Source organism: Eleginops maclovinus, chromosome 6 (assembly GCF_036324505.1).
Source record: "Eleginops maclovinus isolate JMC-PN-2008 ecotype Puerto Natales chromosome 6, JC_Emac_rtc_rv5, whole genome shotgun sequence".
NCBI classification, from domain to species: domain Eukaryota; kingdom Metazoa; phylum Chordata; class Actinopteri; order Perciformes; family Eleginopidae; genus Eleginops; species Eleginops maclovinus.
In genome coordinates, this window is record NC_086354.1 from 2805035 (window position 1) to 2818538 (window position 13504).

The 13504-nt window shown below is 41.1% G+C and overlaps 1 protein-coding gene across 1 annotated transcript; it reads left to right on the top strand.

Annotated features, from left to right (window-relative positions):
* Window positions 1-6896: 6896 nt before the first annotated feature.
* On the top strand, window positions 6897-13243 carry penka (proenkephalin a). Its single transcript, XM_063886503.1, has 3 exons — window positions 6897-7154; window positions 7962-8108; window positions 12476-13243. The coding sequence occupies exons 2-3, from the start codon at window positions 7965-7967 to the stop codon at window positions 13064-13066; spliced, it is 735 nt and encodes a 244-aa protein (XP_063742573.1). The 5' UTR covers window positions 6897-7154; window positions 7962-7964; the 3' UTR covers window positions 13067-13243.
* Window positions 13244-13504: the final 261 nt, after the last annotated feature.

The following is a 13504-nucleotide window of genomic DNA, read 5'->3' on the forward strand; positions in this document are numbered from 1 at the left end:
CTGTCTTTTTATTAGACCCTGACTGTAAGGAGTAATTAACTTCCCGCCGAGAACATGTTTGTTCCTCTGTTGATGTCATAAAGAGAGATATTAGCAAGCCACGGGTCAGAACTTACTTTTCCATACCAGAGGCGAGGGAAGCTAGTGTGTGTGTGTGTGTGTGTGTGTGTGTGTGTGTGTGTGTGTGTGTGTGTGTGTGTGTGTGTGTGTGTGTGTGTGTCTGTCTGTCTGTCTGTCTGTCTGTAAATCCATGAAATGTCACCGCTGTAACTTGTAGATAAGTGACAGTTCGAAGCTACATTTGTGTGTGTGTGTGTGTGTGTGTGTGTGTGTGTGTGTGTGTGTGTGTGTTTGTGCGTGTGTGTGTGTGTGTGTGTGTGTGTGTGTGTGTGTGTGTGTGTGTGATACAGTCACTTGACTTCATTAAACACTTTATTCCCTAAGTCACCCCCAGTCCAACACTTATTTAGAACTTGTGAGAGAAGCGCTGGGATGACTCCAGGATTCATTTATTTGAGACGGCACAGGAGGGAGCAGAAACAGGTTGGGAGACCTCATGGGAAATCATGAAATTCATATATTAATACAGTGTTAAAAATTGGTGTGGAAAATATTGGGCAGGTTTTTATGCTCTTGTGAAACCTAATACAGGAGGTATTACATACGTTTACCAGTGCCTGGAACTCTTTCTTATTGAAAAACTGGCTTGCTATCGTGTTCTACTAAATGAACAACATTAAAGATTATTATAACATTGTGTATTTGTAAACGTGCATTCTGTGTCTGAATACCTCCTCTGGATATCATGTAAATGATATTTGTGTATTGGGTACACAAAAGTAGCATTAGGTTTGATGGGATTGGGATTAGTCTGGAGTACCATGCTTCTACATCAAAGGGCAAGCTAAATGTGGAGATGTGATGTGAGTATATCATTCAGGACCTGTCTTATGCTTTAAAGAGGACATGCTCATGTTCAGGTTCATATCAGTATTAAGTGTCTCTACTGGGACATGTCTCCATGCTTTAATGTTCAAAAAGCTCTTTATTGTTCTCATACTGCCTGTTCTGCAGCACCTCTTTTCACCCTCTGTCTGAAACCAGAGCCCAGTCTGCTCTGATTGGTTAACTGGCCAGCTGGGGCAACCGCACATACAATATGTTGGCACGTTACCCAATAGTAGCATGTGTTACACTCATGTGATGTCATCATGTTACAGAATTAAACCAAGGAGTCCAATGTAGGCATTTCAGACACGGGGGGAGAGTGTGGGAAAGAAACTCCCTCTGAGGGGGACACTGGTATTTTAGGCTTTTTGGACCATTTAAATGCACTGAAACCTCTACTGTATGACACACAGGAAAGGAGTTATAAAATAAATAAATAATAATTAAAAACTTTAAAAAACCTCAGCAACAACAATTACAAGCACTAACCCTCCTGAAGCGAGACAAAGGCCAGTAAAAACATGTGGGTCTAGAGGTCTGACTTCAACAGAGACTGCAGATGTAATGTAGAGCACTTCACAGTGCTGGATCCACAGCTTCAAAGGCACATTGTCATGATCCTTGTATTCATTTGTATTCTTTCCATTTTATTTTGTCTTCTTAATGTGTGTCACTTTGTGTTTTCCCACCATTTTTGATTGTCTGTCCTGGCCTTATTAGTTTCACCAGCTCCCTATCAGCCCTGCAACCACCTGATCTACTGTGAACCTGCACCCATCATACGTTCTATCTATATTTACTTCCTGTTATCTGTTCAGTCTTTGTGAGAATCTTGTTTGTTGGGAACTGGAAGTCCTGTTCTGTTTTGCCTTTCCCTGTCTGGACCAAGCCACTAGTAAAGGTGTTTTCTGTTATATGTTCCTGACTCTTGCATTTGGGTCCACCTTGCTTCACTGTCCCTGACACCTACTGAGTGACAAGCAGTAAGCTCAGTGGAGAAGATGTAAGTGACGTACTTGTGGGAAAGGAATAGGGAAATTAGGACTGTACTGTGGTCTGACCCCCAAAGGAGCCAAGTGAAACTCAAAGTTGGAAGCTTTGACTGACACTTTCTATTCAGTGACGCAACCAATTCTGTCCTGGGTGTAAAAGTTTAAACAGAAGTTAAGATGGATGAGGCAGCAGGGCAGACAGCAAGCGACTAGCGAACTATGGTACTCACCTGTCACATCCGGAATATTCTGAACTGTAAAGCTTAATATAACATTAAGAGGTGAGATGTATAACACGTCAGCCAGTTGTCATGAATAGGAAAATTATTTGTAGAAGCACACACAGTAAAGAGGTTTACACTTAAAGGCCAAACAAGCTAAGAGAGTTCCTGTATGAGACATAAAGGGAGAAACAGACAAAGGCACAGCTATTGACCCCAACTGTCATACTTCAGCTAAGATGCAGTGGTGTACAGTATTAAAGTCTTTGCTACAATTCAGCAGTACCAAAGCATCAGTACCAAGAGCACTCACCCATCATTAACTCAGTGAAGATTGCTTAAGAATGTAGCTGAGATAGCAGCTTAGATATGGGCGTATAGTTTTTGCAAAGGGATGGATATTCTTTTTGAAGAGTCGAACTAAACTGCATAACAGGCTACGACACAACCCAATTTCTGGGAGCTATTTATAATAGAGACAATAAAATGGCTCACTTCCATACTTGCTGATCACAAGATACCCACACGTATAGAAGTGGGAATTTAATCAACAAGACTTGGGGAAAATGTTAAAGCTGCCGTCCAGAATACTGAGCTTTTGTAGCTAATAGTCAAACATGATGGAATAAAATGTAAGTTTTTTGGATGTTAGGATTATGATCGGGTTTGGCGCCATCTTCTGGAGGTCAAACACCAACCAATCACTGGCGGTGCTGGGTTGGTCACGGGGTCGGCCTCCCGGGAGGCCGGACGCCGCACTGGGTAGCCGGAATTTCCAGCAGAGCCTGGCTCTTCTGACGCTGTAATGTGGAGGTGCTCTCTTGCATGGCAGCAAGACGCCGGAGAACCTGCCCCAGCGAGCTTTGGGGTTTTCTACATCCGCAATTCAAGTCCCTGATCAGGCATTACTTTGAGCGTTCAGGCTCAGTCTAGAGTTAAAAATTAAGGAAGGAGAAAGCGGGTTGTAAAAAACAAACAAAGGTTATTGAAAATATCTCCGGGCGAGGCCGCAACTGAGAAATATTAACCGATCTCCTCCTCCTCTCTTCCTTGAGGAGGCTCGGTGTCCGTCGGTCCCCCTTTCAGGACCCAGCCGACTGCAAGAGAGACCAGATTTGTCAGGGCTGCTTAGAAACCAGCAGCATCTGCCTGAACAACGTCTCGTGGCCAGCTGCATTGGCAATTGACATGGGGAAGCAGCTTAAATTCCACGACTACGACGCAAAAACAACACTGAGGCCAGACAATCAAGTTATCATCCTTGAATCTAGTTATGTTTACTATTGATTTGCCTTTAAGTTTGACTTGTGATGTGCCACACTATTGTCCTTAACACATTGCTCTGAAAAAGGAAAATGGGAAATCAATTTGTTAATCATGAAACTAAACTCACAAATGACTTTCTCATGATGGCTCACAATGGCACACTTGTTATCCTGGTCGTTCTTGACACCATTGACACACCATAACTTTGTTCCCAATGCAAAATTCTACTTTGGCCCTTGGGACCTGAATGTTAAAGACTTCTAAAGAAACCAGTGTGTTATCTTTGATATCAACTGTGACCATCATATAAACAATCTCGTCCAAATCAGCTTGTTTCATTATCAGGGTCACAAAATTAATTATATCATCACGATATCACAATTTATTTATTCATACCCCCATTGTTCCCTATTAGACTGCAATGCTCTTTTCCCCTGCAGCCAGGCAGTTCCTTTAATCCAATCATAGATCCCACATCAAACCTATCCTTGCGTCCTGTCACTGGCTCCCTGTAAAATATAGAGTAGGCTTCAAGATAGTGTTTATTGCTAACAAGGCCCTATATCTCTGAGCTGCCTCATCCTCATATTAGGTAACTCAGATCATCTGACCAAGGACTCCAATTCATACCCAGCTCCCTCTGCAAATCCAACATTTAAATCAGCTCAGTCTGTGGAATGCTTCAAAGAACTTCAAAATCTCTACCAAATTCCCTTCCATAAATAGGAGCTGTCATTTATTTATGTCCTCTGTATTTGAATATGCTTTCAACGACCTTCCGTTGAAGAGAGGAACAATGAGAGAAGAAGTTATGTCAAACTCGACGCCTCATCCTATAGACATCGGGTTTGACCGAGCTGAGGAACAATATCGAAAATGACGAAATGATGATGTTTTCCAAATCACATATAGGAATATTTGAATAGCTGTGTTTGAAATGTATCACAGGAGTGTTTATAAGTGCTCTGTTAGCTCTGTGGGGTTTTGAAAATACTCTTTTTTGTTTCTGTTCCTTGCATTGGATACACTTTTGTCTCGTTAGAGGCTCAGTTTTTGGTGTGTCAGCTTAAAAAAATGACTTCTGGGATCCGGACCTTGTTATTAGTGGAACACATAGCTTTGAGTAATTTTTTTGTTGTTTGCTGTCAAACGGAAAAGACATCGAGGCCTGTTCATCTGAAATGAAGTTAATTAAGATGTTTTCCCCTTCCAAGTGGGCAGGACTTAATTTGGTTTGATGTTCCAATCCCAATTTCCACACAAATCACCAAGAGCTTGAGGATTCTCTAACAGGCATTTTCAGTCCTTATTGCACACTCCCAGTATGACCCCAATTCTGAAGAATTTGCCTGAAAAAACTTCCAAAGTTTACAGCGTTTTGACAGGATAACCACAGGAAGAGAAGCATTCAACAAAAAAGTTTAACAAAAAAAGAAAAAGAGGACGGCACATTGGTGTTCAGCCTGGCAGTTGTTTCAGAAAAATGGCTATTACATGTTTTGGCACGGTCAAGATAACGTGAACACAAACTGCTGTCCCATTCCTGTTTAAAATGATTATTATCAGCCCTAGTAGCCTCTGGCACTAAGTCAGATTAGCAGAACATTCTCTGTTTGGTGGAGGTTTCCCAGAGAACATGACAGCAAACCTGCATCACCCAGAATCCCTGCCTTCATGACGATTTCCCTAATACCAATATCTAAAGAAAAGAATGATTTAAAAAATCTGAAACACAAAGAAAAACTCAGAGAATTATAAGTAAACCAAAAGACAAACAATTGACAAATTGAACCTTTTGGGGTCGGTACTAAAAATACATTTAAAGACCTAAATAAAGCTTTTTTAAACAATTATTTATTCTTATTTGCTTAGACAAGTCGATATGATGATTGAAAATGTTTACGGACCCTACTAAGCACATTTCCTCTCATCAGTCAGAGGCATGTAAAAAAACCCAGCTAAGATTGACACGCTCCACAGGACTGTTAAACAGCAGGTTTCACACTCTGCGGAGAGAAATTATATTACACATGGATGATTTTCCAAAACCAATAAGGCATCAAAGAGAAAGCATAGTAGTAAAACCTATGGTTTGCTGACCACAGTTAATCATTATTGGATTTTTAATAAAAGAACAATTCATGCAGACCCTGCAGAGCTGTTTCTACCGGCCCACCCACACCGCACGGCTGCCTCAGCCATCTTTGTTAGGAGGAAGAGCAAGGGTGGACAATGTATTGAAGAAACAGTTTTTGGTATATTTGTTGAAGTCCCTACATCTGGACAGCAATCAATAAATGAAATGCTCTAACAAAAGAATATAGTGTCTGCAGGTGTAGAAGGACTGTAACAACTCTGTCCAATCATTTAATTGGACCCAAAAGAAATATTGCTTGGCCTGTCTTCCTACCTAGCTACCTGACGAGATACCTGCCTATCTAACCCCCTATGTACCTGCCTGTCTGCCTACCTGAACAAACATATACAGATACAAATCATGTAAACGATAATACAAAAATAAAAATAAAAGAGAAAAAAGGAGGAGTCCCTTGCCCACGCCATCGCAACCCTCCCCCTTTAACCCTCTTGCCATTTAAAAAAATAATCATACATGAGTCTTGTAAGCAATCGTCTGAGCTCATCTGATACACATATTTTAGCATAAAAATTAATTATCCAACATTTCTTTTAAATCTAAAATGTCTTCTTTTTGAACTAGGTTGGTAATGAGTTCTCTCCGAATCCGAAAGTGTATATGTGGACAATTATATTTGACAAAAAGGGTTTAGTCAGATCAGCGGGTCTTTTAGTAGCCTCTTTAGCCCTGTTAACAGAAGCGATTGAAAGCTATGACATTAGTATGTCATGAAGGGAGGATATCCATTGCTTGATAAATAACGTATGCGGGGGTTCCATCGTGTTATGAGAATGTGTTTGGCTGCGGTTAAACCAATGAGAAAAACGCAATTTTCTCATGCTTTAACAAATTCTGAGAGGAATTATCGTCGGGCTATACAATGTTTGAGAGACATGGTAGCTGAACTCCAATGATCTCAGATGCTATCAATCACTCAGTCTCGAGAACTCTCTAACTGAAATACATTCATAAAACATGTTTACATATGTACCAATGCTCAATAGGCCGGTTTTGTTATTTAAAAAAAAGTCCCCAACACCTAGATTCTAGGTCCTAGAAACACAGAAATATGGAATATTATTCCACCCCATACCCTGCATGGTAGATTGCCATGAATGATCTATGTCACAGACTTGCTGAGTAGCAATAAAGCGGATGATGTGAAAAAGAAATGGATGTGCGGTAAGGGGTGATGATGATGGCGTGGGGGTTTTCTTGTTACGTCACACCGTCACGCGTTTTACCCCTTCCACCCCCTCCATCCTCTCCCCATTATCTGGGTGACGTAGGCCGCACAAAGTGCTTTAAGAAGCCGCGGAGCCCCCAGCCGCAGCACTCTGACGCTCCGTGGCAGTTAACCGTTCCTCTCACCGCGGACTCTCTGAACGGTCCTGTGTGTGCTTGTGTGCGTGTAGTTGTTCTTTTCTGATTGGCTGAACCAGGACCGCTCTGCGCTCTGCGTGAAACACAGGGTGCCGCGCACAGATATATTGAGCGCACAGGCTCGCGCCACTCAACAGTACAGCCTCGAGGGCACGCGCTGACAAGGAGAGCACAGAAAAGCACAGAGTCGTTAGAATTATCCCAGAGGTAAGATACTAACTTCTTTTACAAACTTCTGCTGTTCACGTACACTCTTTTGCTAAAGAGCCATGATGTGCGTGCCGTACACATTATATATTAACGTATTTACTCTACAGATATCCTTCATTATTGATATGTATATATTTATATAATTATATATCCTACTTTTGATATGTATATCTTTACTATTTAAATTTCTATTTAATTTTACTTTTAATTTAAGTGCAATGTTTTATCTACATGCTTCTGTGAAGAAAACCTTTGTAAAATTAGGATTACCAAAATAAATCTAATCTGATCTCATTTACAGTGTTAACTTTAAGATTGTAGCTATAAATACTACACCATAAAGTAATAAAACCTGATTATTCTCCTGTACTTTTGGATTTCCTCATTCTGAAATAATAAAATAAAAACTAAACTAAAAAATATTAATGAAATGGATTGTACTTAAGTGTATTCAATAAGACAACAGAACCTGCCTTTCAATATGTATATTCGTGCCTATTCTGGTGTGGAATTGAACAACTCGTGACTACATAGCCTACAGTTAACAAAGCAAAATACAATGTGTATGTGATATTGTCACCCTGCTAGAAACCCAATTTTTAAGATGCAGCAGTAATCTCATTACGTCTTTTTTGTATCGTAATTACGTCATCCTGTTACATGTAATCCGTCAATCCCCAAACCTGGTGCTAGTTGTTATGTTGTAATCGAGATGACCTGGTATGACTTCCTAATTGATTGTTTGTGGAGAATAATCTTCCTCGTACCAAAGTTTGAAGGGGATGGAATGCTCCTGTTTTTCAGTCAATGGCTGCCCCCCCACACAGAAGCTGCCTGTGGATGTTGCTGCTGGGCGCGTGCGTGTCTCTGGTGGTCGGGACGGAGTGTGAAAAGGAGTGCGCACTGTGTGTGTACCGCCTGCTGGGACAGCACCCCGCACTCTCCTCCCTGGTAACTCCACCATCACTCTACATCAGGAGACACTAGGATTTATACAGAGACATTTACAAATAAACAAAAGAAATAACTTCTGCTCACAAATTCATTAATGAATCAGCTCAAATATATCAAAATGCGTTTTATATCCTTGGACCAGCTCACTAAATCACTTTTGCTAACGCTTAGATTTTTTTTCAACTTTCTGCTTTTTAATGAAGTAGAAGTCCGGTTACCAAGGCGCGTAACAGTCTCTCTTACAACTTTCTTTTTAGCCAATGTAGCATTTTTATACTTGAAACATAATGCATCCAAACTGTTTTTGTGAAATATTAAATACTAAAGCATGTGATATACGAAGTAGTGTTCATAAAATAGTGTCGGACTGATATGATGACAGCGAGTGTTTCAACAAATGTTCTTTATTTTGTATATTTCTACCGGTGTTGTAGGGGTATTGCTTCGCTCCTCTCCTCCTGTCATTTACTCTTTCATTTCTGCTCTTCTCCTTTTTAAATGCAAACCTTTTTTCTTCAATAAGAGGTTCTACTTCCATAGGGCTTTTTATTTATTTGTCGTCTTCTCCCACTCTGCACCTCAATTCCTCCTCATCCATTGCAATCCGGTTGAAATTCGCAAACATTTTAAAACCTTGAATAACGAAATAAAAAGCTCTGGAAGGGAAAGTGATAAGGAGAGCTCAGCAGAAGTCTGAAGGTCAACATGAACACATCTGCACAAAGACAGATGGAGCAAGATTGTCCATGGGCTTTTCTATCACATCAGAAATATATATATATATGTAAAAGGAAATACATTATTTTGGTTAAGCTGTTTATATGATATATCGAACTTTTAAGCTATTTTAAGTAATGATGTTGTATCTCCACTCGCAACTACGTAGTTTTGTCATTAACATTACGCACTGCAATGTCTCAGTTATAGAACAGGAGACGCTTCTCTTACTAAAACAGTTGCATTAAAAATGTAACAGGACTTTTCAGCAGATTATTGAGTGAAAACAGAGCCTTATGATGTATGTAGAGGTCGGTGTGGTTATTCTATAGCAGCCTGATGTAGTTTTTCAGCCGATTTAATAACGGTAAAAACAGTGAACCTCTGTGCGTAATGGCGCAGCGCTCTGTTATTGAGTATCTCGTATACACTTGTCAGGTGGAAACTTGGAGTGAATTGGTCATCTAAATAGTTCACTAAACTATGCTAATGCTAATGTCACGAGGAGCACTGCAATGTCTCAGTTATAGAACAGGAGACGCTTCTCTTACTAAAACCGTTGTATTAAAAATATAACCAGACTTTTCTTTCTTTAAAAAGCAGATTATGGAGTAAAAACAGAGCCTTATGATGTATGTAGAGGTCGGTGTGTCTATTCTATAACAGCTCCGTGCGTATTCGCCCAGCGCTCTGCGCTCTGGCACGCACCGTTCTGGCTGCACACATACCCACAGCAGTCTTGCTTACGGCAGGGGCTTCAGACGCTCTCCACACTGTAAAGCAGTGGCGAGCAGGTGTTTAGAATCCCTCACATTCAGCCCTAGATCAGAGCGGAGGGATTTTCTGATGTTCCTGCTGTGGTGATTCTGGAGAGTAGTTGGCAGTGGATACATAACCTTTATAACGAGCCACATGTGGAAATAGCACCACACCCGTGCCCGTGCTCATAGTAATGTTCATGTGTGTGCACAAGCCAATCCTCTAAAGGGTTTGTATGAGGTGTGGTCTTTTTCATTTCAGCTCTTCCTCACTACGTTTTCCTCTTCTTTAAATCTATTTATTTTAGTCCATTTCAATGTTTTTTCAAATTTGAAATACGACGTGATGATGTAGAGTTCATGGTTTATTTATCATCAATACTCATTTTTAATTAACTGATACAAAGTCATTTAATTAGCAGATGACTTTGTTTTCAAAATAAATAGCACGTTGAGTAAAATCTTCGCAACTTCTAATATTTATATATCAGAAAATGTAATATTTGATCTCCTATTCAGTCTGAACCTGATCATCCTTAATGATACAACAAAGTAAGTTTTAGAGGAATAACCAACATGAATAGATTACTAATAATTCCATAATATCATCCTCTAAAAAAAATAGAGACTTTGAAAATGCCTTGAGATCTTTGAATCAAAGAACTTGGGTCCATTCCCCTGAATTCTTTACATGTTATATACATGTTTCAGCACAACTTAATACATGTAAAAAACATATAGAAATAAACATTGATGTTCAGCCTTGGAAAACTGTCCAGTCTTTTCCTACGCAGCCGTTATTTATTGGATAGTTCCCTTTCTGGCCACTAGAAGGGGCTCCTTCAGCACCACCACACCCCCCGCAGCCCCCTCCTTCAGGGGCCAATATGTCCTCAATTCAATTTTCCTCTTCATTAATTCTGTCTTCATAAGCCAGCAGCACTGAAAGCTCAGCAAGAATCCCTTCGTGTCATCTAATGACTGAGATCCAATGAGGTTGAGAGCAGGTTATGGTGGCAGTATGTGGCCCCGGGGGGCCGGCAGATGCCTTTAGTCTGATTGTACTCCCGCCGCCACGGTTATATGACCTAACATAGTTAAAGGATGACTGGGATAAGTGAGCGGGGGGTTGGGGGGGCTCAGCTTCCATTAGAGCAATAGGGCTCTGAGTGGCTGCGACAGATGGTTTCCAGAGAGAAACTGTTTCATGAAGCTGTTTATGGGATACCATAGATAACGAAGACTGATGTAATCTCTCTCTTCTCTATCAGAAACCCAGTGTCTGTAATAGTTCATAATGCTTATTGTTATGGTTTAACTCATGAATGATGGTTGGAAGATGAAACAGAAAGCTACAAAGAAATTAAATCAGTGATTAGAACAACATGTTTTTTTGGTCTCCATTTGACAGTGAAGAATTCAATTTGAATGTTGTGTCAGTGGTGACAGAATCTTTTTGCCAGTCCACATGTTAATGGCGGAATCTTTCTCAAAATGAATGTAAATTAATTGTATACAGGCTAGACTGCACTTACAAACATTTTAAAACCTTGAATAACGAGACGTCACTAAATAAAAAGAGAGCTAGGCAGATGGACAGCTTTACTTTAAATCTGAAGGTTCAACATGAACACATCTGCATAAAGACAGATGGAGCAGGATCATCCATGGGTTTTTCTATAACATCAGAAATATATATATAAAAAAAAAGAAAAAGGAAATACATTATTTTGGCGAAGCTGTTTATATGATATATCGAACTTGGGCTATTTTTATTATATTTTTATTAATGATGTTGTATCTCCCCTCGTAACTGGATACGTAGTTTAGCAACTAACGTTACGCACTGCAATGTTTCAGTTATAGAACAGGAGACGCTTCTCTTACTAAAACAGCTGTATTAAAAATGTAACAGGACTTTCAAGCAGATTATTGAGTGAAAACAGAGCCTTATGATGTATGTAGAGGTCGGTGTGGTATTCTATATTCTTTAGCCGATTTAATAACGGTAAAAACAGTGAACCTCTGTGCGTAATGGCGCAGCGCTCTGTTATTGAATATCTCGTTTACACTTTTCAGGTGGAAACTTGCAGTGAATTGGTCATCTAAATAGTTACTAAACTATGTTAATGCTAATGTCATGAGGAGCACTAGGGTGGGGGGATTGGGACACAATTTAGTGATCTTTTCAGCAACAGCAAAAATGCAATAAATAGATTTGCCCTGATTAATAGTCAGCCATACCTTTTTACTGGGCTGAACTTGAGGGTTCGAGCATTCGGATAATGTGCATCGAGGTGGTCATTATTGGAGAAAGAACACCCAACAGGGTGACAATGGAGCCCGACATGAAGCACATTATCATGCTTATTACACTGCTACATACTAAACAAACAGACGACTTAACCTCTTGTCTGTCTTCTTCGGCTGTTCCCGTTAGTGTTTACTTCCTGTCTGTCTTTTTCTGCTGTTCCCTTTAGTGTTTACTTCCTGTCTGTCTTCTTCTGCTGTTCCCTTTAGTGTTTACTTCCTGTCTGTCTTCTTCTGCTGTTCCCTTTAGTGTTTACTTCCTGTCTGTCTTCTTCTGCTGTTCCCGTTAGTGTTTACTTCCTGTCTGTCTTCAGTGGATTTCTCTGACGTCGGGCCCTGTTAACCTCTTCCTTCTCTCCCTTGATCCTCCTTATCAACTGTCATTATTTTCTTAGCAGTGTCTTATCGAGTATTAACAACCTGAAATGTGCAAATTGACCAATATGATACTTGAGTATTCAAATTAGGAGTGTAATAATTCAGGATATTGCAATGTAAGCAGAACATAGTTGCAGCTGGCAAACAGTGGATTGATAATATGGATTTCAAAGGTCATTATGATCATTTTGCTTTTTCCAGACATGCTCTCTGGAGTGTGAGGGTGTGTTGGACAGCCAGAAGCTCCTCCTGTGCCGGGAATTCCTGCTGGACGAGGAGAACCAGATCCCTCTGGATTCCGACCCCCGCCAAGAGCAGGACCAGGAAGCAGCGGGCGCCATGACAGCCGACGACGAGGCCGCGGAATCACCGGAACACCAACTGGTCAAGAAGTACGGCGGCTTTATGAAGCGCTACGGGGGCTTCATGTCTCGCCGCTCCCCCCCCTCCCCAGAGGATCCAGGAAACCAAGAGGAGGAAAACAACATACGCCTGGGGATCTTGAAGATCCTCAACGCCGCAACCGAGCAGGGTGGGGAGGGGGAGGGTCAGGTGGGCGAGGCAGTGAAGAGGTACGGGGGCTTCATGCGTAGGGCTGAGGGGGGGGTCCCGCAGAGCGACCTGCTGGAGGCCATTTTGGGCCGCGGGCTGAAGAAGCGCTACGGAGGCTTCATGAGGCGGGTGGGCAGGCCGGAATGGCTGGTGGACAGCAGTAAGAGTGGGGGGGTGCTGAAACGGGCCTGGGAGAATGGCAGCGAGATACAGAAGAGGTACGGGGGCTTCATGGACTAGGACGCCACGGTTATGACCCTTCAACCTCCCCCCCATCCACCCCAAGCAGTCACCCTGTAATCTGGACCTGTTGGTGTTTGGATCAACTGCTTTGTATAACTTCTGCTACTGTAATGATAAAAAAGATAAACATGTGTTGTTGAGATGTGCACAAATCATTTCCGTCTGTTTTTTGGGTTTCATGATGGTATTATTTATTAAAAGAATCTGTTTACCCTGGAGTGTTTGTCCAGCGTGTCACTTAAATAAAGGGGCTCTGTGTTTCGGAAGAAGGGGACACAGTCAACACCTCTTCAAATAACATTCAAATGTGCCGATACTTGCTGTGCCGGTATATCAACACAACATATTAGACAATTGGTGGCCTTCCATAAAACTGCTCCTAAACTAAAGCAGTAGAAATGTGAAGTAAATACAGCTGTGTGATATATCTTTACT